The sequence below is a fragment of the Cryptococcus depauperatus genome, chromosome 2 (genome assembly GCF_001720195.1).
Source record: "Cryptococcus depauperatus CBS 7841 chromosome 2, complete sequence".
NCBI lineage: Eukaryota > Fungi > Basidiomycota > Tremellomycetes > Tremellales > Cryptococcaceae > Cryptococcus > Cryptococcus depauperatus.
In genome coordinates, this window is record NC_089469.1 from 2,051,869 (window position 1) to 2,074,382 (window position 22,514).

A 22,514-nucleotide genomic window follows, 5' to 3' on the forward strand; every position below is an offset into this window, starting at 1 on the left:
ACTATGTCCAAAGCAGAGATTTTTAGAGAAAAATACATACAATGTAGACTTAAAAACCTTAGGCAAACACCTTTTTCCTGGCCAATTCATCCTCGCCAACCTCCTCCCTAACTCTCTTTCTCCTCTCCTGACGATCCTTTTCCTCGTCCTTCCTGATCCTGTACTTTTCACCAGCAGCCTTCTTGACGCTTGCTCGCATAGCCGCAGGAGTGATAAACTCAGAGTTGGAATACAAAGTGGATCCGCCAAAAGAGCCTTCAAATATTTTGATGGGCGTCAAGACGAAACGGGGACCAATCTCGACAAGAGAGGATTCAGGAGGACCTTTGGGGATGAGGGGGTCTTTCTCAATTATCTATGAGCGAGTTGTAAGCATTGCAAAATAGATAAAAGAGACAACTCACTTGATAGTTTCGGAACCAGATTTTTCCATCTAAAAGAGAAAAAAGTAGAATATGGTCAATGAATGGCTTCAGTCTTCGAGAAGTTTTGGGAACGCTAAAAATCTAGTCCGTTTTCATCAGTCATCGCTTCTCCTCCATCCCCAGACCTGCTCTAATCCATAGCAATGCTCACATGGGTGAAAATCTCCTTGGTCAATGCCCACTGCTCCCCTTCCCAGCTTCCATCAAAACAGACAAGTCCTCTGCTGCCTTTTAAACAGTTTCCAGTCATCTTGAGTTCATCCATTGTGTGCAAGTTCTGAACATGACACTTGATACTAGGCCCGTTTGGTGACCTGGAAAGCCAGAGATAAAGGTCTTCATGCCGACGAGATTCAAAATAAAGCGTGTTTGTGCATGAATGTAAATCAGCGAGTTCATTGATGAGGTGAAGGGAGGATTTTGTATCGAGCTTGGCATCTGTTCTCCAAGACAAGAGTATGAGTCCCGCCAATCCAATTACAACTCGACTGACCTTTCTTGACATGTGGTAATATAACCTCCAAATCACGCATAAGGTGTCTCATTCGCTGGGTAACACCTCTTGAAGACAGCATAAGGACCTTGTCCTTTCTAGGCTTGTAAGCCTCGCTGGACTCTGCTCTATCTTTTGATTTTGATTTCTGGGCGGCCTCGAAAACCGCTTTGGACATGGTCGTCAATAGTTACAAAAGAATGTATTGTTCAAGTAGAAAGACTTTTAGTTTTCGAAATTGACTTAAATCTTCCAGTTGAAAGTCACGTGATATTTACTAATCTATTAGGTGCCTGGCGACATGAGGTAGTTTTCGCAATATTCTGAATCGTTTTCTTTTGTCTTTTTTTTTTGTTTTATCTTTCGTCTTTGAATAGACGATAAGCCATTTAGCAAGTAAAGTATGCCAAGAAGAGGCAGACAAGGAGCCTCATTGTTTTCATCGCTGCCGAGTGAGCTGCGACAATCCCTACGCCAAAGAATATGCGAGCCTTCGTCAGTGAACGCCAGCGTTGAACCTGCTGTTGATTATCCCATGGATCCAACGTTGAGTGGGCAAACATTGCTAAGGACGCAGCCAGACTCAGAGAGCGAAGACGAAGAAGAGAGTGAGGATGTGGCCATTGGAATGTACCGAGACAAGTCACAGGAAATACCAGTTCAATTGCCTAATGCAATTCACCAACTCGAAGCCTCTAAGATTCCAGCTATTATTACTCGCCGCCAGTTTATCAAACAAGAAAACAACTGCTGCGAAAAGGTGTCTTCGTTGCCAGCTACAGTACCAGTAAACACGACAACATCAAGAAAGAAGAGATTCAAACTGGAGGTTCCCAAAAACAACCATCTTGGTCATCCCTGGGACTGTACTGGACTTGTACCAAGATACACGCGAATCCAACAAGTACCTTCTGACTTGGTAAAGTGTCGGTTTGGTCAAATATGATATATGGGCAAACTTACGAGATTGATCAGACTTTCGTCAACGAGGGTTGCTGTTCCCAGAATACAACAAGCTACCTTTATTACTAGACCGCACCGGCTGGTTCTCAGTGACTCCTCAGCCTATTGCTGCGCATATTGCAGAACGGTGTCGATGTGATGTTATTGTAGACGCCTTTTGCGGCGTGGGGGGTAACGCTATCGCATTTGCAAAGACGTGTGAAAGGGGCAAGTCAAACGCGAGATTGCCAATCTCATAGCGTATCAATGTTGTTTAAACATTACTGATCAATACTTTAGTCATAGCTATAGATAATGATATAACTCGATTAAGACTTGCAAGGCATAACGCATTACATTACGGAGTAGCAGAGAGAATAGAATTTGTGCTGGGAGACTATATCGATTGGGCCAGATCGTATGCTGACCGGCGGACGAAAGAGATGGTGGATGTGGTATTTCTTTCGCCTCCTTGGGGTGAGCTCATGTTTGCATTTGGTATTGACCAGTGAAGTGACCGATCTGACTGAATACTTTTAGGAGGAATCGACTATCTTGGTGACTCTCAATCAACTTTTCCCCTTTCCGCGATACTTCCCATCCATGGCCGAGAACTCTTTCAACTCTCATCGAGACTGACACCCAACATCGCATACTATCTTCCTCGCAACACAAACATGGATGAAGTGGGAGAGCTTGCGAGGGAATTGAAATACTCAGATCCAGATGGACAGAGAGATAGAGAGTGGGTTGAAGTGGAGGAGGAGACTGTTCGAGGTAAAGTCAAGGCTCTGACAGTGTACTTTGGAGGTCTTGTGTCTGAAGAGTAAGAACGAGGCGCTTGCCGTGCATTCTTGAATCATTTATGAACGAGAAATTTCTTTTTAGGTGTACAATTATTGTTCTTTTGCCAAGCCATGGTTGTATATGCAGCGTTATGAGCATCAAGTTCATCAATGTGTCGTGTGAGCATAAAGTCTTGTTACGATATCTACAAGATTACAAGTATGGGGGGATTGGTGTGATTATGTTCGCCCCTCTAAGCGTCTCTATACGAGAAAATGCAACTGTTTGTTGCTTTCACAGCCCTTTTATATGCTCCACCTTCCCCAATCGGGTTTCGCGGACGAAAGCTTCAGCATATGCTTGGTCTTTACCTATTTTTGTTGTCAGTCACGTTGTTTGTAATAATTCACCAGTTCTGGAAAGATAACTTACTGTCGACGTCTGTGACGAATTTTCGAACTACTTCTTTGAAACGGGCCTGGTTCTTAGAAGCAACTGGTTGTGCCATAATGAGTTTACAAAGCCTTACTGCAAACATTCGAGTCTGTTTCGTACGGTAAGCAATCTGTGGCTTAAGCTACTACGCTTTACTTACATCTTCGGCCAAAGCCTTCTTCTTATCACGGTACTTTTTTTGAGCAATCTTATTTTGAGCTGAGCGCTTCTCAGTCATTATTCGCTTGGGTTTGGACTTTTGGGGCTTCTTTTCGTCAAAGGTAGATTCAGCTCTGTTATTACCGTTGCTTGGTGAGCCGGAGGGGCCTGCGATGGATTGCTCTTTCCTAGTACGAAGAGAAGAAGAGATTTCGCCGTATTCTGATGCAGAATCGGCGATAGGGGTAGAGTGCCGGGAAAAATAACCGTCACCATCCTCAAAAGGCGTATGAACACCAGCTAGAGCGATTGGAGAACCCAAAGGGTTCTGAGGAGCATTGGGTTCTGTGAAATCGTATTGAAATGGTGTCGATGTGGCTGGCAGTCTCCGAGGCGACTGTAGGAGAGAGGCTTGTGGGAGTGGATCAATCGAGTTTAGAGGCGAAGTGAGGTGAGCCGAACGACGACCATCCGAGATCTGGGCTGGTGTAACCAGTGGAATATCCATAGACTGTTTGACACTTCAGCTTGAGGAAAGACACACTCCACATACACGCACCTCAGGAGTATACGTTCTCGTTATATTTGCGTTTCTAGCCATACAATCGTAATCAAAGACTGTGCCAGGGCTCACGCCAAGACATGCGCCTTCGGCTTTGCTCGGAAGCAACCTATTGGGAGCTCTCGCCATCAATGTGGGATTGGGAGAGCAGGAATTGGATTGAAGCAAACGAGGGTCGGCAAATTCCTTGAAGGTCGGAATGGGAGATGAGTTGGCTGTCTTGAAAAGTTGAGCAGGTTGAGACGGTTGGCTCTGGTTTTGGAAACAAAAATCAATCCCAGGAAAAGGATCTAACGAGCCAACTATCAGCACCTTGAGAACACCGCTCATCAGCAAAGACATACCATGGAAAGAGGTGTTGTTCGTGTCTGAATAATTACCCAGAGGAATCATTGGGAAAAGCCCTGCCTGACGATTCTCGCCATCGCCGAATTCTGTACGACCATCAGCACAAGCTCTCACCCAACGAGTTCAAGCCCATACGAAGAAAAGAAGTGTTCATGATGACAATGTCTTTGTAAGACGGGAGTCGAGAGGTTGAGAGTGTTTTCGAGAGGATGAGAAAGAGAGACATTTGCCTCAAGTGAGCGAGCATATATATAGGCCTGCATCTCGTGCTGACGGCAATGTTGCCTTCCCCCGCTTGCTATTGTTAGAGACTCGCTCCGTCAGGGGAGCCAAAGGCAAATACCCAAAAGACAAAAGACAAAAAGAAATTTCTTTTTAGTTTCGGGAAATTCAGCCCTCCACCCGTGATCATGTTTGGGAACGCGCACGGCCCTTTCGGCAATTGTTAGGGGCGGCCACCGTACAGTAGAAAGGACTGCTGGCCACGAGGTCCGTGCGTGGCTTGCCTTGCAGTCGAGTTTGTCACCTTGTATTTTCAAGAAGAATGTTGAATTTTGTTGTTTTCTTCTTTTTCTTTTGCCAGTGGACGAAAAATGCGAGGACAAGCGTCGAGCAGAGGCTGGGAAAGACGGACTGGGCAGCAAGAAGCTGCCAGCAGAGACGCAGTTGCAGAGGACAGTTGCCAACAACAATCGGTGATGACAAGTACAAACCTTGAATGCGAGGTGATTGCATAGTCATCAACAAGTCCAGCGTAGAACAATACAGGCCATCGATGACGCAAATGAAGCAACAGCAGAAGCAACCCAGATCTGAGATGGAGAGCACCCAGAGCCAGGAGGTCTGTAGCGAGAAGATGCAAGAGGCCTGCCAGCTTGTGTCGACGGTACAAGGATGCGCAATCGTTTCATATTATGGTTCTGAGGATGATGTGAGAGTCTGGTTGTCGAGTCTCAGCAGAGAGGGCGTGTTTCATGACGATGTGTGGTGAGCAACTGCAGCGTGGTTCGTCGTACCGTTTCGGTGAACGTCATGAAACGCTTGACTAGAGATCTTTCGAGATATCGGCGGGGTTTGAAACATATCTTGGGACTCTCTTGCCATCCATCCATAGTCCTACGCTTGTCATCATTCCGTCCTTACCGGCCAACATCTCTCGGCGTAATTCTATTTTCCCATTCAAGACCTTGTGAGATAGTGCTCTATTCCACCATGCGCTTTCAGCGGTGGTCATATCATGGTACTCGTTTGCTGCCGGAAGATTCCGGTCGCCTTTGGTAGAAGCTGAAGGCTGGGAAGCATCTTCTGGTTGACCACCGGGCAGATGTAAAAGCATCAGAGGCGTGTTGGACTGTGTGGCGTGAAGCATGGCGTTCCTTGTAAAGCCAGATTGAGAGATCAGAATAGCTATCGCAGTTTCTGTAGGAGCTTGTTCTCTGCCTACTCATATTTAGCCACTCAAATTGATTTGAAAATGGACGGTAGACTGACGATAGTTGAGCTGAGCAATGACTCCTTCCAGTTCCCTAATCGCTCTTGGTCCAACGCTTTTTCTTTCTGCTTTACATTGAACCATAACCCGTAACCGCCTCGAGTCATCTTCAGGCGAGCTCACTCGCTCAGCATTGCCATATGTTTCGCGAGGGATATACCACCATCCCCTCAAATCGACTCCTCCGTCGTTTGCACCTCCAACTCGTCTTAAAGACATTGACATGGAGGTAGTCAGAAAAGACAGCGCATGTCTCTCAAAAGCAGTTCCTATCCCAACAGTAGTATGACGGATAGGAGACAAAGTTGTCATAACTAAGATAGAAAGGAATAGAGGTATTGTAAAGAGAAAAGATTATCAAGTTGGAGAAAAGTCATAGCCAATGTCAGTGCGGGGCGAAAGTGGAGGTTCATTTGATCGATGTAGATGCGCCAGGTTTCAAGATATAAGAGAGCATCTACAAAACTTTGCATTCCAGCTACTTGCAAACACATGGAGGCTTGCATGCAATACAACACTGTGAAAAACCCAACAAGACCATGCTGCTAGAAATCCAACGTCTCCTTCTTGATCGCTCTTCTTGCTTTCATATTATCTCGCAAGATCCCTGCAGTATGCTTCTCAAACATCTCAACGAAAGGCTTGAGAGAAGTTTGCTCATAGTCTGCCAATGGATGTCAGTAGGCCGCAGATTGTTATATGTGAGGATGTAGAAGATGCATACCCTCAGCAGGACGCCCGGAAACATCCCCGTTTTCAGCCTTGATGGCATCAAGCTCACTCAACAATTGACCAACGGTGGGTACATCTTCTGGATCAAAATCCTCAATGCGATTAGGGTCGACAGGGACACAAATCCGGCCTGAACGCTATTAGTAAATTCTCAAGGAGAGCAGGTCACTCACCTGTGCTGGGATGTACACAGAAAGGAGACTTGAGCAAGTGGTTTCTGTGTTTTGTGACTTCAGAATCGATACGAGGATAAGTGTATTGCAAAATAATGTCTTCCATCGCCCGTTGGAGCTTGTTGAACTGAATAAAAAAGACTTTTTAGCACTGAAAACGAAATGCGTCATATCAAAACCTACTCGACCGGTTTCATTATCTCGGTTCAGTGCTTGCATTTGTGCACTTAATTCAGCCCAGCGGTCCGCGCTTGAAGCATCAAGCATTGTATCCCACTTGGATCTGAGATTCTTGACGATATCTGTATCCAGTTAGTCAATCTTGTGCACATATCGACATCTGTCTTACTATCCGAAGGAAGCAGATTTAATAACGTTTCCCAGTCCTTTTTATCCTGAAAACAATTTTGGTCTTGAATACATATATCCCAAAACCAAGGTCCGAGTTTTTTGATTGCACCTCTAAAGGCCACATGAGACATTCTGTGGGGTACTGCCACCATCACACGTACTCCAGAAAAGGATGAACAGGAGCATCACCAGATGGACCTCTGACATTGACCTTTTTCGTCATATCCTTACCTCCCCTAATCACCTCTAGAAATGTCACAAGCGCTCTTCGTTGTATATCTGTGAGATCCAAAGCCGATTGGTCAGAGATCCAACAATGGATACCTCTTCGTCCAGAGTAAACCCATAGGAGGTGTTTGAAACCAAATGTGTCTATAAACAATACGTTAATTTGATATCGTGTAGTCCAGACCTACATACTCACCTCTAAGAGCCTCGTCTAAAATTTTTACAGCGGCAGAGATGAAGCTCCAGCACCGCTTACAAATACTCTTATCTGAACAGCACTTTCGAATCTCATCGTAATCAGTCATGTCGATATCAAACACAAGCTCTCGTCTTTGCGGCTGAAGGGCACCAGTGGCAAGTGTTTTCCTGTCTTTAGGCTGTGTTTTAATGAGCCTCTAGCTAATAACATTGACTAAAACCCACTCTAGCACTATATTGAGGCCCAATTTCGAACCGAGACGGGTTATGTCTCACGATACAGTTCTTAAATTCATCAACGCTGTTAAAAGACTGGTACCGCAGGTATATATCCCCAACGAGCGTCAACGCAAACTCTCTATGAGTAAAGAGTTTGCTGGGGACTGTAGTTGCTTAGCGCGATGGAGATTGTTGAAAGATAGCTAGCTTACCTTGTTCCTGATTTAACCAGAGAAAGATAGGTCGATAAGGAAACAAGCGTTTATAAAAGGCTTGCATGACTTGAGGGGATGATGCGCTTCCATTCATGTGATTAGACAGCTTCCATATCGGCGATTACTACAGCTCACTCATATTCGACCATTCTTGTCGCTCAATGTCAGTGATGATGCCCTTGTTTCTATGTATTCCACTTACGGCTGATCGTTCAACGCCACCGGCATCTTGCAAGGTCAACAGGTTGTCTATCTTAGCGGTAGTGGATCAAAGAATTCTACCCAAATATTGTAATAGAAATTGGATCGAGATAAAGAAAGATGTAAAAATGAATCATTTATTGAAACGCGAAAAGACGCGTCCTACACGGACATTCGTTTTGATCTCCGTTTGTAATCTTACGTAACAACATCTATAAGTGTACCTAGAGATGCAATTAGGCATAGACGCACGTGTACCTCCACTTTTTTTATTTTAATCTTCTATTAAACGTTTCATAGAATCAATATAAAACAACCACTCGCACAATGATTTTCTACATTTCTTTTTCATCTCTTCTTTCCTATCTTTTTGTAAAGGCCGAGCAAAAATGCCTAAAGGCCTGCTTCGAGAAACGGATGAGGGTGACATTGTCCGCACATTCGTTCCGGCTAGCGATGAAAAGATGCTCAAGATGATAGTGGGTCAAGGAATCATGGAAGGACTTGCTAGGGCAAATAACAAAAGTAAGTTTTGATTAAGATCCTGTAAATGCTGATTGACTTTTTATAGCCATATTACACCCTGCTGTATTCGCCATCACCTTGATTCTCGGCTCGGCATTTGATTATTACTTTAACCTTTATCCCAATTCGAACCCTCTTAGCTATATCTCTCCACTGATCGGACCGTGTATTGCGTTGTTACCTATTATGGGTGTTATCGAGTACCTCAACCGGCCAGCTTTTACTGCTTTATTGCGCAGGACGATCGGAGCTATTGATATGGTAAAGCCCGATGTTTATTACCGACAGGGAAGAAGCGGCATCTGGGTCTTTCAGCACAAGAGAGAGTTGATCGGTGCCGTGTGTTTGGATGGGACGGATAATGCCGGTCAAAAGTTGGAGACCGTTCTTGGAGAAGAGGAAGGACAACTAAGCACTGCTAGGATGGTATACACGTTAATTTCTGAAGAGATGGATCTTAAGCAACTGCCACCTCAACTTGGAAAGCATACTGCGACAGAGAAGAAATCTACGCCTCTGCTCAAAAAGATTGCTCAAATTAGACACCTTGATGTGGATCAACCTTGGAGACGTTCTGGTGTCGGGAGCGAGCTCCTACTAGCTGCTCTGGACTATGCTTTTGGCATAGGTTCCTTACAGTCTGCTGCGCCTACTGTAGAAGCAGTCATTGTACATTCTAGTCCCTTCTCACCGAGTGGGAGTAAAATTTTTAAGAAATGTGGTTTTAATTATATGACCCAAGAAGAAATTGACCAGACTTGGTCCACAAACGAGAAAATAGGGACACTTGGATGGCAAGGACGATGGATGAAGATAGACAAGGAGGCATGGCTCGTTAAGAGGAAGGAAATGTTAACCAAGCGGCCTTTTTGAATGACATGCGTCCATCTAGCAGTGTTTTTCATATCAATTTTGGATTAATAACAGATAACCATCATTGAATTTGTCTTGCATCTCAATCCATCTTTTATCATAGATGCATTTATACAACCCATTTTTGCCAAACATCTGTGTACCGACGTGGGAAAAAGCTTCTCATTGCCCAATTGGTAAACGACAAAAATCAAACATATTCAAGTTCGTGAAAGAAAACAAATTTGTCAACAAGATTCTTGAAAAGATTTAAAACCAAAAATAAAATGACCTAAACAAAAAGAGTGGGTGTATCTAGACACTCGAGTGTTTGCGTTTCCCAAAACACCAAAATGGTGATTATAACTTCTCTCCCCAAAAATAAACTTCAATTGTATTCTGGATGCGCTTGAGATAAAGATCGTAAAGGTGGAAGAATCATCGGTGACATTGTTCTTAGCTCGCCAAGCATCGGTGGATTGTATTGGTTTAGACGTTGCGAGGTTGTAGATATTCTATTGACTGGCGATGATGACCTTTCCAGAATATGTGGCCCACTGCCTCGGCGTCCTCTCTGAGGTGCTTCACCTAGAACCTGATGCACCGTCGGCGGCATGAATTCAAGCTGCCCTTGTTGGCCAAAAGAGGCGGGAGGGGGTAGTATGGGTACTCCGTCATCTCCTACTCTTATACTCGATCGAGCAGGTATGACAGACTGGGTGGAAGTAGATGAATAAGGAGTCTGTGTCGAGTTTGAGGACATGCTGCGATTAGGAGCAAAAAAAGCAGATGATAACGATGTTGACAATGATGATGACAGCGATGATGATGATGATGATGAATGGGAAGAGAGCCGTGGGGTATCAGCAGATGTCATTGATACAGAGGAGAGTTTGCCGCCCTGTGGCCGAGAAAGAGAGAAAGCAGAAAGGTCCGTAGAAGGCGGTGGCACTGTGAATCTATGAGCATAAGGTATGAATACAGAAGTAAAGAAATTCACTTGACCAATCCCCATGATAAGCAGAGACTTTAAATGGCAAATCCAGACCATCATCTCCAAACCGTCTCTTTCCAAGAATAGGCGACGAACTGCTTTTAATAAGTTCCGGTTTCAATATCTCATCTCGCCCAAAAAGTCCAAAAAGGCTTTTAGGCTTTTCACTGACAACCCGACGCATCTTCAAATTATTGTCTAAATTGTGGTCTTGAGGGGCCTGAGTCAGTTTTAGTAGTCGGGGTGATGGCTTTTCAGACTTTTTCGGGGGTTGCGAAGACTGTATAGTCAGAGGTGGGAGTAATTTGATAGAATTGGCTGATGGTGTAGAATAGCTTTGCGCACTTGACACACGCCGCCGTTTATTGTTACTTTTCTTTCGTCAGCTGGGGGTTCAATAAAATATGTAACCTACGCTCTCCCAGCACCAGTGTCTGTTCTCAACTTGACTTTTAATCCTTGAGCGGCGAGATGCCTTGTTAATGGCGTACTTTCATGCATTCCTTGGAACAATTTTGGCGAAAATACTTCAAATGGCTTTGATACGCCGTGCACGATTTCAACTATACCAGCTCTGGCGACGTGTTAGTTGTGTTTGCGAGATTGTTTGGCACAGAGACAAGACTCACTCCGATATCTCGTAAAGCGTAAACTTTAATCTAAAAGTACCTGGAACTCTGACACTAATCTTTGCAAAGACACAGAGAGCTGCTGTTCGTCCGTCGAGTAGCCGAAGCTTCTCAGGAGTCTGGACGATTTCGCCTGTTATGGCGTCCGCTCCCAGAGGGGTTTTAACTGGCGAATAAACTGATCGACAATGAGAAAGCGGCTTGGAAGAGAATGGCGTTTGGGTAGGCGAGGACGGGGATGATAGTGGCACAGAGGTGCAGGTAACTATTGCTACCTTGACAAAAAAAGCTGTGGATTCCAGTAGCTGTCTATGGGTTTGTCAGATGTGACTTTGGTCGAGTTACAGCAAACCAACTCGGTACCGATTGCCCTGTCACTGGCGATGATTTCCACAATGGGTGGTGGATCAATCGGACGTCGATCCACTAGAGCATGTCAGTGGCAATAGAAAGCCATTTTACGCACTTGTCTCGTTCTCTTCCTTGTATGAGCATAATCTTGCCCGTTCGGGTTGTTGCCTCACAGTAAGTGAATACGCCCTACACTCAAATGTCAGCGCTACCTCCTGCAAACCACCACACTCACGGTTTTGTAAACCATGGCATAGACGTCCCATCAGCGCTGCTGCCCCTAGCGGAGCCCATATCAATTTCTTGCGGTTGATACGTCTTGCTCTCAGATTTGCCAGCATGCAACACTGCAAGCAGTCTGCCTGCGTTTCAGTGGCCAAAGGCTTGGCCGTTTTCCTGCCAACCTAATGTTGCTGGTTGTGCCGAGAATTACGATTGATGAAAAAATTTCATTGCTGGAAAAGAAAAAAGGAAAAGAAAAGAAAAGAGATTAGAAAAAGTGGATCTTGAGGGATAATTCAGATTACGTAACCATTTGCGCATTTCGTGCATATTCTTCTCTAGTAGAAGTGTATTTATATATAAATTTAGAGATCCCATAAATAGAGAATAGACAGAGTAAACCTCGACTTTCCAGACAAAATATTAGCCAACAGAGGGATGAGCCTAGCCTGTCCAACAAAAACCAGCGTTTGGCTTATAGACTCTGTAAGCAGCCTGCCTAACATCCATCGCTCGTCCGTTGGGTTGAAATTCCCACTCCTCGTCGAGTATCTCTAGATTTGGCTCATGACCCAGACCAATCGATCCACAGTCCAGCCATTGGCAGCATCTGGCTGCTGCCACTCTTGCAAGAAATGAATCCTGTCAAAGCCTTCTCCGTCCACCGTCGGCGGCTGCCACACTTTACGCGTCTGGTGTAGTACTCGTATCGCTTGCTCCCCGTCTTGTATAGTCGGATGTGATTCTCGGATGAATAGGCGCCTGGTCAGTGTTTGCTGGGTGACTGTAAAGACAAGGCAGCATGTCAGTGGCCGAGGGTTGAACTCGTTGGCAATGGCAACAAAGTGGCTTCGTTGTCTAGAAAAGTCAACATTGCCATGTTGGCAGCGAGGATATAGCATACGGGCGGTCAAATCCCATTCTGTCTACCACCACGTTGAACCCCATACTCAGTCCCCATCTCACTTTGGCTTCGACTTCTTGTCTTCTCTTGCGTGCTGCTTCATCTTGCGAAGCTCTGATCCATAGCCGCTCATTGGTAGCAAGGTTGTGTTTCGTAGCGCAGGCATTATCTGATGAGATGTTTTCGAGGGCAGTTAAGGGAGATAAACGGATGAGGGCTTCTGAGAATGTTGTCTTGCCGCTTCCAGGAAGACCCGCCAGTATCAACAATATCTGAGGCTACAACCCGAACGACAGTGTCAGCTTACAGACAGCTGAGCTGCAATAAAAGCCACAGACGTCAGACATTCACGAGGAACGATGAAATTTGTATTGAAGAATGAAAGAATTAGATATTAAAGGACAATTGTAGGTGATAGGTTTGTAACGTAAAAGTGAAATAGGACTCGGATATTTCCGACGGATATAAACCCATTATCGCTGATTCTTAGATACACTTTGTGCCCAAAGTCGTCTTGAGGAATTCTATTCTAATTAATTCTTAGATAATAGTCTAGGCTCCTACTCTGACAATCCAAGAATCATGAACCAGGTAGACCTGGTAAAAGGTAGCAAGAAAAGCTCAAAGAGGTGCGACGACTAAACCATAAAGACATAAATACATTAAAGTCATAATTAAACATATCCAAGTCATGCAAGTCATAACGCAGAGCATCGTAACAAATATCGTAAAATTAGCAAAGATGGAAAGATGTAATATAATGCTCATTGCTCATGAGATGTTTTCGTTTCAAAACCCCCACACCACTGGTTCACTTTCTTTCAGCTCCAGTCTTGGCGCCAATCCTTGTCCTTCCACCACACTAACTTGGGTTTTCTTTTGTGTTTCTTCTTCAATCTTGGTATCTGCGTTGAGCTCGGCTTGATTGTCATGTTGTGTGATCGTGGAAGAGGGTTTTGAACGCTTCAGATGTCGCTCAAACCATCCGGACTCTGTGTGTCGCCTCGCACTTCCCGAGACGTAAAAGACGTTGATCTCTCCTTTCAACTTCTTTTCCAAGCTCTCCTCGCTTGTCTTGACATTGAAGGGTTTGATTCTAAAAGACGTCGGTGGATTTGCCAAAGGCGTTAACGTGGGCTTGTCATTTCCTTCTGGCGAGATAGCTTTGAGCCTTGGAAAGACCTTTAAACCTTTGAGTGCACGTTTGGTACTCTCCACTCCTTTTTTGCTGCTAGCAAACAACTTCCGCTGGCTTTTCCTCCCTTCAGATTTGGTCGGGCTGGCTGATGAACCATAGGAAGAAGCATCTGAATCACGACCATACTGCTTCCGAAGTGAGGATGACACTAAAGTTGAGGGCTTGCGACGAAGAGCAGAACTGGCAAAATTTTTAAAGAATGAAGAATTGGTGGCAATGCCATTGGGCGCCGTAGGAATTCCTTCTTTATCTACGCCCAGTTCTTCCCACCCTTCATCATCCAATTGAGTAACTGTTCCATGCAATTCTACACTCAATCTGGCAAGTGGAACGGTCTCCTCGCTTTCTCGTCTCAGATGTCTCCGCAAAAGTCGTGGAGTTGCATGTCCAGCAGGCATGGATGGGATTGAAATAACGTCCGAAGCCGATAGGCCCGAATGAGGCAGATCAGTAGGTAGTTTGAGGTTGGGATTGTATAGAAGAGTGGGTGTTAAATGAAGCTGAGGTATGTTGCGAAGAGTATCTGGGATTGGAACCGGTTGCGCTGGTATGGACATGGCGTTGGATTTGTAGCTTGATGCGGGGGGTGCTGGGATGAGAGGAAGGATTGTGTCTTTTGCTTCGGTGGGTATTGAGGGGAGTGGCTTGGCAGGTAAACGGGGTGTTGTAAAATCTTCATCGACGCCAACACTGATATCTGTCACGAGCAGTTCTGTTGAGTTTGACACTTTGAGATCCATATACCTATTCTGCTCCTGTAACGGTTCCACTTCCTTCAAAACCGTGTCCATCGTTGGCGACTCAATGACTTCTTCTTTCTCAATAGATTCCAATTGAGTAAGGGACGAAGACAATCTCACAACAGCATCAGACACATGTGTAGACAATTTCAAAGACGTCAGAGAACTGCTGTCTTTTGATGTTCCAGGAACTTGCTCGGCATCTGATAATGGCCCGTTGGACATGACAGCGGGTAATTGAGTGGCAAGGGGAACAGGAGTATTTTCAGGCGGGATAGTGAAAGGTCTAGCGAGAGGTGTCTTGTCAAGATAAACTGGTGCTTTGATAACAGGTGGAGTCTTGGCTGATAGAAGACTTGGCATAAATGCACTTTCCTCGTATCCTGCCGTCTCGTCTACAACATGCGACTCTCCTTCATCTGCTATAGATTCTTCAATTATACTCTCCGTCCTGCTCACACTTTCGTTCTCACTTGCTTCATCCCATTCTTTCCTAGACCAAGTAAAACTTTCAATCTCTTTCCGGTATCTCGCACACTCGAGCTTGTAGAGTGCACTATCGTTCATTGGCGTTCGCTTGCCACCACTACCGTATTCGCGAACATCATGTGTGGACATATCAACAGATGGTTCTTCTTCCAGACATAATTTAGGGAAATAGCGAGTATTGTATTCAGCTGTAGGGTGTATGTGGAGGCCATGTGGATCCTGGTACTCCCCTCTCTGGACAGTAGGCCAGTCGCTAACAATGTCAGCTATCTCCCCATCACAACTGAACCTACATCATTGAAAAATAATCGTGCTGTTTAACACACGGTTCTGTAATTCTTCTCATGGGGTCTTTTTCCAGCAACTACAGAATTTAGGTATTAACTGTGCACTATATCACTCTTTTTGAGCTTACAGCATCAATGAAATTATAAGTGACTGGATCAGGTGCAAATCTGGCAAGTTTTGGATCTCTGAAACAATCATCCCATGGTTCGTAGAGAATCTTGTTCCACAAGACCATCTGCGGAGCCTATTAATCTGCGATCGTGACTAGAATAAGAGTTCTTACAGGAGGATCGTCCTCGGCTTTTCTGAAAGGTACACGCCCAATCAGACCTTCCAAGACTATACATCCCAATGCCCACCAATCGACCGCATAAGAGTATTCCCCACGTTTGACAACTTCTGGAGACTATACGAATCAAGTTAGTAATGATGGTTTTAGACATTAGTTGTTAAAAGCTTACTAAATACTCTGACGTTCCGACCTTTAGGGGTTGTCAGTGACTATACCAGCCTCTATGCACGAATGAAGGGAACTTACGAAGCTATATGCCTTATCAATGTTTAATTTTCCTCCACCAACTCCTGTCATTCTATAGCTTCCAATCCCCTTGCCAGCCCAAGTGGGCAGTCCTGGCTGGTCCGGAGAGGTGAAAACATGGACGGGTTTTGGCTCACCACGGTATGGAAATTCCTTAGATAAACCAAAATCTGCAAGAACGGCATGGCCTTTGGCATTGAGAAGAATATTTTCCGGCTTGAGGTCTCGAACTATTATGCCGTGGCGATGGCTATCATGTATTTCAGTCTAATGATACAAGGCTGAATTAAAAAACCCACAGATCTTCAAGACCCTGAGTGATATCGGCCGCATAAAACCTCGTTCGATGGTCTCCCAAAATTCCATAAATTTCCATTTGTGTGGCCAAATCACCACCCGGATAAAATTCCATAACGAAATAAAAGTTTTCTCTATCCGTAAATGAATAATGAAGCTTGGACACGAATCGATTGTGCGGTTCTTGTGTGGCGAAACGTCGAAGAATGGAAACCTCTGTGAGGGTATGACCTAACTCATCATGGGTGAGGACGGAGCGCTTGGATATTGCCTTCATAGCGTGAATGCCCTCCATAGGAGTGTGTTTGACAAGGAGAACCTACATGTGCTTGGTACTTGCTCAACTGGGACAATTATTAACTCACCCGTCCAGCGCAGCCTTTACCCAATACACGGATGAGCTCAAAATCCTCAAGCTTTGCTACATATTGATTACTCATGGACGTTTCTGACACGCTTGGGTGACGTCTTGAACGCGTGGGAGACTCATTGTTGCTGATGAATGTGCTGGGCTTTACAATGCCATCTACAGCATGGGCATGAGGTAAAGACCCATTTGCGGCGCCATCTTCAACATGCTCCTCAACCGTTACCGTCATATCTGGCATAACTTGATTTCCAGACACGACAGATGCCCGATGTATTGGATCAGCGGACAAATGAAGGCGAGGATTTTGAGGATTGGTTGTGGCGTGAAATGTGGACGTAAAAAAAGTAGGACGAGGACTATTGTAGATGACTGTTGCCATGTCCTCTTTTATATTAGGTAGAATTAGTAAAAATGTGGGTACGTGCGCTACACTTGATTGTATGCTTTTTCCTTTTTTTTTCTTTTCTTTTTGCTCCACAAAAAGATGCGGTAAAAATGGATGCTTTATTACTGTATACTAATACTAAACATACAACGTGTATTGTCAGTATCGCTACCACAATTCCCAAAAACTACTCGCCCTTGTGCTCCAGGGCAAAGCAGACTCACCTTTGTCAACACTGTCTCTTGTTGTGTACGACAGCGATAGCCTCCCCTTATTCTGAACAGGCAAGATGTCGGTTGTATTGAACGCCGTCTTCCTCGAGCAGAAGGGTAGGCGTTCAATAGGATAATGCGCTCCTTTGAGCAAGCGGAGGGTCTTCTAAAATGGAAAAAGAAATGGCAGTACCTTTGTGAAGATAGCGGAGTGCGCGGCTGACCTGCTGTCTACACACAACGGCTCGAGGAGCTGTAGAGTAGAGACTATGAGGCAGACCGCAATGTTATGTGGTAAGATGGAATAAAGGCAAAAGTGAAATCAAAGTGGCAAGGAATACTTCCCAGAGTGGTGCTCAACAGTCGATTGCTTTCCATGACTTGTATCGGCGGCAATGGCCGCCTACTGAACACCCCATTTCCTCCATAATCTCGCTAAAAACATAGGCATGATGGTGTTGTGTGGATGTGTTGGTGGAGCGCGTCGCGTCTAATGCCACGTCACTTTCAATAAGAGGTCCAAGCGCGTTTCATCAGTTCTTTATGGTTTAATCCTTCTTGTGTTTCATTATTATTTATATATATATATTTGACGCTCGACGCGCCTGTTTATTACCTCTTTACGCTCTTTGGTCGGTTATTGATGGCAGCAGTCGCAGCTCCGGCCGCGCAGCAGTTGCTGTCGTCTCATGGCGTCAACCAAGACTCTGACTCGGATCGTTCGGCATCACCAGACTCGTCGTCCTCGTCAATACAGGGAGATATTGCGTTAGATAATGACCAAGCCAGCTTCTACCACCAGCAGCAACAACAAGCGCTGCTCTACCAGAAACATCATGAACAGAATGGGCTGGAACCAGGAGCAGTGCGGCTTGCTGCGAGGCAGTCTAGAATACAAATGGATGGAGATAGCGATGATGGGTTTAGTGACGAAGGGAGCAACTCAGACAGCATGCCGGATGAGTGTATAGATTTCAGTCTAACTTATGCTCTGTGAGTTGAAGATTGGGTTCATGTACCATTTACATTAACGTTTTCACTAGACACACATTTCTTGCGACGGTCGAAGGCCAGGCATCTGTGGTCAAGGGCGATTCTCTTGTGCTGCTCGACGATGCAAACTCGTATTGGTGGCTTGTCCGAGTGCTAAAAACGGAAGATGTGGGGTATATACCAGCGGAGAATATTGAAACGCCTTATGAACGACTAGCAAGGTTGAACAAGCATCGTAATATCGATCTTGCTGCGGCCACTCAAACAGAAAAGCAAGCTGGAATTGTTCAATCTAGAGAAAAGCTCAAAGGAGCCATTCTCGCAAAGGCAAGAAGCGCGAGACAAGGTTCAAATGGGTCTGAAGAAAGTTCTACCCGACGTGTCGTTTTCGCACCGCCTACGTATGTTGAACATCCCGGTGTCACTTGGAGCTCGGACGAAGAGACTACCGATGGCGAACGCGAGCCTGATGAAGTGGAACAGCAAGAAGACCATCATCGACAGGACGCTGACGACAGGAGATACGCCAAAGAAGCAATGGAGGTGGATGAAAGTCTAGACATGGAGCCTGATGACGGCGTTGAGTGGGCAGATGAGGCTGCCGAGGCTGAGCGGCAACGGAGTCTGCATCAGAGGCAAGCGCAGGCGCAAGCTCAAAACCAATATGTCCAATCTCACCAGGGTCTTACACAACCAAAATCAAATAATTCTTTTGCACCCCTGCAACAAAAGCCTACGCTTGTAGTGGAAACAGTCTCGAACGGTCTACATTCCGGTTCAGCTACCTCAATCAACTCGATGAACAGTCCTATCAGGGACCCGATGGATGCGGATGAGGACACGCGAAGAATTACCGTCACTCCTGCTGTTGCTAATGGCCCTCTCCTTCCTTCTGCATTTGTACAGAATACGCAGAATCAGCAGCGTAGTGTAAGCGGGCAATCATCTTCTTCCGTCTACTCTACTATCTCTTCTGTTTCTACAGTTCGTAGCAGCACACCAACCTCCAACACAAGCCCCGAGGATAACACCAGGAAAAATAAGAAAACCAAGAAGGACGATGGCGATAAGAAGAAGAAAGGGCTGTTAGGTGGTCTTTTCTCGCGAAACAGAACTAAAGATAAATCAAAGAGTATCGCAGGCGGCGACACTCGAAGTTCCGAGGATAGCGGTTTTGATGATCGAGTTTCTGAAGAAAATCACACTGGTCAGGGAACCCCTATTAGCGGAAACCAAATGCAATTAGGACAAAGACCAGATCAAAACAAGGCAGGTGTTTCTCAACACACTCTGAAGCTGCAACAACAAGATCAAGTTCGCATGCAGTCTTATACCAGCAAATACCTCAAAAGCTCTCCCTCCGATCATTCTCCTTCGAGCGCCGAAGCTGCTGCCGCTGTTGCACAATCCGCTGCTGCAATGCGCCTTACCGCTAGTATAAATGGAACTGCCAATGGGCAGAGTGCCAGGCCCAGCAGCATTATTGTGTCTCCCAATCCTTCCGGTCCTCCTCTCTTGAATGTTATCAGGATCTTTGCCGGAACTAAGGTTGAAAGTGATGCCTCGTTCAAGACGGCCCTCATCAACGAGACAACGTCTGCTGCAGACCTCATTCGTCAGACAGTGCAGAGGTTCCGTCTTCATCATGTCGCCGGCGAGGATGTAGTTGCGTCGTACTACATAACTGTCAAAGAATCAGACGGTTCTGAACTTGAACTCGACCCGGCCGAGAAGCCCTTAGGCAAGTTTCAAGACGCTGTTGCCCGATGGACGCACGGAGCATTGGACATTGATGAACATGGTAAACTGTTAAACGAGCGTCTCGAAGTCATTGCACCCACTGTTAAGCGTGAGAGTGTAAGTAGTATCTCAAGTATGATCAGCTTGTCCAGTCATCCAGCAATCAAGAAATTGGGAATGGACTGGGAGGACGACTCGGCTGTCAAACTCTACATTAACCGACGGATACCCAAGGAAGAGAATCATTTTGAGAATCAGAGGGTGGAGCAAAAAGCTGTACCAGAATTACAGAGCGAATTTTCGATTTACAGTTCAGATTTACCCACAGTTCAAGAAAGCCCAGACCCCGATAACACGGGCTTTCGTCTCGAAACGCCAGATCAAACACGGCAGAGCCATGCAAAGAATATCAACCTTACTGTTTCTACCAACACTTCTGTCGCTACAGAGAGATATATGTCTCCTTCAGCTCGTTTTACTCTTCAGCTCCTCCTTCATCCCTCTGATCTCCCTGAAGGCGTTGCATTCGATGTCAACTCTGATACTCTTGTTCCTCGATCGCGTCTATCTGCACCTTCAAGCGACGAATCTCCTCGTCAAAAACTCTTTACCATGCCAAAGAATGCCAATGTTGTGGATGTAATTGAACAAGGCTTGGAAAGGTATGGTATTCAGGAAGGTGTTGTTGATGGTGGCGATGAGGTGGAGGACAAAGTCGGAAAACGAAGAAGTATGACAAGAGTCAGGTACTGCTTGAGTGTACTAATTGATGGACAAGGTTGGTCACATTGCGGTCACGGTGAAAGAATGCTGACAACACTATAGAAAATCAGCTGCCAGCTTCTTCTAAAATCCTTGAAGTATATCCTTCTCCGCCTGTCTTCAAACCTATCGAGAAAAGTACGCCTGAATCCAGGAGAAGATCGAGAGATTTCAGTTACAATATTGGACAAATGACCGATATAAGGGAGAGCGATCCAATTTTTGTCCTGAGAAGAGTCGGGCCTAGGAGTCTTGCAGGTGCTAAAATCGAAAATCTTAGGCTGATTACGACCCCTCAAACCTCATCGACCTTTACCTCTTCTACTAGCTCTGACCCTCGTTCTCCTGCAGAAATTATTGCAGCCCAACGTGCTGCCTCTCGCTCTCATCAACTCTCTATATTGTCATCTTCTAACAAATCTCAAGGCATAGACGTGATTTTACCCTCGACGCAGGGAACGTTCCGCTCATCGAAATTAACCGATGAGCGAGGGATTGAAATGAGGTATAGTTTTATCAATCAATCTGGAGAGACATATGATATTTCCGAGTTGTTGGAGGAAGAATGGGGGAGAAAAGAGAAAACTGATGAACATGTTACGGAAGAGTTTGGTACGGGCCTGCCCATATCTGCATCAAGAAACGGACCTCCTCTAGTTCGGCAAGGGACTGATTTATCTTCAGACTATCACACTGCGCCAAGCACACCCGATTCTGGTGCACAACCATTGCAGCCAAACATGGAGCAGGTAGAGATGCTTGATTCGCCTCGACCTCGTTCACAGCCAGGAAAAAGCGATGAAGATATCTTGCAAAGGGCAATACAGCGGGCAAGCCAAGATGGACAGGAGGCAGGTTTGCAAGAGGCTTTGAGAAGGGTTGCGGAGAGAGCTGTAAAGGAAGGTTCTATGAGAGATGACCAATCTTTGGATAGGGATGGGGCTAGAACACCCGATAGGAGAATAATGCCTCATGGGGTAGTGAGCAATGACATCTTTTCGCTCTGATAGCAAAACGGCTAACCAACCGGCAGACTGACAACGATTCTCAAAACACACCACGGGCCTCTTCATCACAGTCTTATGGTCACATCTCTCGAAGATCCAGCTCTCGCCAAACTAACCAGGATTACGAAAACACTGCTGCCAGTGTTAATCGCATCATATCGCGACATCGCCAACAGCCATCTATTGCGTCTATTATGTCTGATCTTGAGGCCTCAAGTGTTTCCCCTCGCTCAACGAGGGAGAGATCTGGCGAACCACGAGGTGCAAGTGAAGTGGATGAACGTGATGATTCGAATGCAGATGTGTCGTATGGTTATGAAGCCAACTTCAATGACCGGAGTTCCACACCAGCTACGGCCACTTCATCTACCCACCCAACACCACCTTTCAACAGAGGAGCATTCTTGTATAATCGTGCGGTCAATGTTAATTCACCATCACCAAGGACGCCAATACGTTATAATGATGACTTTGGGATGAAAGACATGATGGCGGTCATCCGCACGAGAGCAAGGGAATTTCAATTGAGCACAAAGGGGAACAAACAAGCAAGCCGAGCAATTAGAAATAGCTTGACCAGTGCTGCAAACCTTTCTCAAGCTCACGAGTCTAGAGGGCTTATCAAGACAGAGACAAACGACGTTGATCGTCAACTTGTTGGAGAAAAAATCGAATGGGACGAGCTTGAGCCAGCGATTAGAGGATGCCTACAAGGCGTCCAGGAAAGGCTAGATAAGTTTGATAAGGAAGTAGATGACCTCTTGGCGTCATTGAGGGTTTTGGGATTGTAAAGGGAAAAGTAATGATACAACGACTCTTGGATGTCTAGTGCAAAGTGATCAAGGATTGTGGTCCGGTTACGAGCCGACGTGAAAATGTATTTTCTACATGGTTTGATAGGGCTATTATATACGACAGAGGTAATGATAATATTTTATTTGTTTTCAAAGCCGAAGGGCTGGAGACGCGTCGTGGGAAAAGAATTTATGTGAACGATAAGAGCGCGTACGCTTGGGCCGCCTTTGCATCGCCACTTTGCACACACGGTTACAGTAGACA

The 22,514-nt window shown here is 45.5% G+C and overlaps 10 protein-coding genes across 10 annotated transcripts; 3 read left to right on the plus strand and 7 right to left on the minus strand.

Annotated features, from left to right (window-relative positions):
• Positions 1–58: 58 nt before the first annotated feature.
• On the minus strand, positions 59–1,096 carry L203_102104 (uncharacterized protein; the record flags this gene model as incomplete). The annotated part of the gene is made up of 4 exons (XM_066211532.1): positions 59–355; positions 405–506; positions 577–863; positions 919–1,096. The coding sequence occupies 4 exons, from the start codon at positions 1,094–1,096 to the stop codon at positions 59–61; spliced, it is 864 nt and encodes a 287-aa protein (XP_066067629.1).
• Positions 1,097–1,321: 225 nt separating this feature from the next.
• On the plus strand, positions 1,322–2,690 carry L203_102105 (uncharacterized protein; the record flags this gene model as incomplete). Its single annotated transcript, XM_066211533.1, has 4 exons — positions 1,322–1,844; positions 1,894–2,088; positions 2,161–2,337; positions 2,401–2,690. 4 exons carry the CDS (start codon positions 1,322–1,324, stop codon positions 2,688–2,690), a joined length of 1,185 nt encoding a protein of 394 aa, XP_066067630.1.
• Positions 2,691–2,940: 250 nt separating this feature from the next.
• On the minus strand, positions 2,941–4,304 carry L203_102106 (uncharacterized protein; the record flags this gene model as incomplete). The annotated part of the gene is made up of 6 exons (XM_066211534.1): positions 2,941–3,017; positions 3,079–3,190; positions 3,242–3,751; positions 3,800–4,092; positions 4,147–4,236; positions 4,286–4,304. 6 exons carry the CDS (start codon positions 4,302–4,304, stop codon positions 2,941–2,943), a joined length of 1,101 nt encoding a protein of 366 aa, XP_066067631.1.
• Positions 4,305–5,195: 891 nt separating this feature from the next.
• On the minus strand, positions 5,196–5,954 carry L203_102107 (uncharacterized protein; the record flags this gene model as incomplete). The annotated part of the gene is made up of 2 exons (XM_066211535.1): positions 5,196–5,590; positions 5,642–5,954. 2 exons carry the CDS (start codon positions 5,952–5,954, stop codon positions 5,196–5,198), a joined length of 708 nt encoding a protein of 235 aa, XP_066067632.1.
• Positions 5,955–6,187: 233 nt separating this feature from the next.
• On the minus strand, positions 6,188–7,986 carry L203_102108 (uncharacterized protein; the record flags this gene model as incomplete). The annotated part of the gene is made up of 11 exons (XM_066211536.1): positions 6,188–6,306; positions 6,367–6,504; positions 6,548–6,674; positions 6,731–6,849; positions 6,897–7,009; positions 7,060–7,270; positions 7,323–7,503; positions 7,550–7,707; positions 7,756–7,841; positions 7,894–7,908; positions 7,961–7,986. The coding sequence occupies 11 exons, from the start codon at positions 7,984–7,986 to the stop codon at positions 6,188–6,190; spliced, it is 1,293 nt and encodes a 430-aa protein (XP_066067633.1).
• A 362-nt stretch (positions 7,987–8,348) lies between these two features.
• On the plus strand, positions 8,349–9,357 carry L203_102109 (uncharacterized protein; the record flags this gene model as incomplete). The annotated part of the gene is made up of 2 exons (XM_066211537.1): positions 8,349–8,484; positions 8,531–9,357. 2 exons carry the CDS (start codon positions 8,349–8,351, stop codon positions 9,355–9,357), a joined length of 963 nt encoding a protein of 320 aa, XP_066067634.1.
• Positions 9,358–9,724: 367 nt separating this feature from the next.
• On the minus strand, positions 9,725–11,560 carry L203_102110 (uncharacterized protein; the record flags this gene model as incomplete). Its single annotated transcript, XM_066211538.1, has 7 exons — positions 9,725–10,287; positions 10,337–10,701; positions 10,746–10,904; positions 10,960–11,268; positions 11,316–11,385; positions 11,484–11,499; positions 11,546–11,560. 7 exons carry the CDS (start codon positions 11,558–11,560, stop codon positions 9,725–9,727), a joined length of 1,497 nt encoding a protein of 498 aa, XP_066067635.1.
• A 526-nt stretch (positions 11,561–12,086) lies between these two features.
• On the minus strand, positions 12,087–12,783 carry L203_102111 (uncharacterized protein; the record flags this gene model as incomplete). Its single annotated transcript, XM_066211539.1, has 3 exons — positions 12,087–12,390; positions 12,437–12,714; positions 12,775–12,783. 3 exons carry the CDS (start codon positions 12,781–12,783, stop codon positions 12,087–12,089), a joined length of 591 nt encoding a protein of 196 aa, XP_066067636.1.
• A 442-nt stretch (positions 12,784–13,225) lies between these two features.
• Positions 13,226–16,735, minus strand: L203_102112 (uncharacterized protein; the record flags this gene model as incomplete). The annotated part of the gene is made up of 8 exons (XM_066211540.1): positions 13,226–15,116; positions 15,190–15,227; positions 15,279–15,386; positions 15,435–15,557; positions 15,613–15,633; positions 15,690–15,939; positions 15,989–16,305; positions 16,352–16,735. 8 exons carry the CDS (start codon positions 16,733–16,735, stop codon positions 13,226–13,228), a joined length of 3,132 nt encoding a protein of 1,043 aa, XP_066067637.1.
• Positions 16,736–17,596: 861 nt separating this feature from the next.
• L203_102113 (uncharacterized protein) lies at positions 17,597–22,246 on the plus strand (the record flags this gene model as incomplete). Its single annotated transcript, XM_066211541.1, has 4 exons — positions 17,597–17,946; positions 17,997–20,464; positions 20,512–21,428; positions 21,482–22,246. The coding sequence occupies 4 exons, from the start codon at positions 17,597–17,599 to the stop codon at positions 22,244–22,246; spliced, it is 4,500 nt and encodes a 1,499-aa protein (XP_066067638.1).
• Positions 22,247–22,514: the final 268 nt, after the last annotated feature.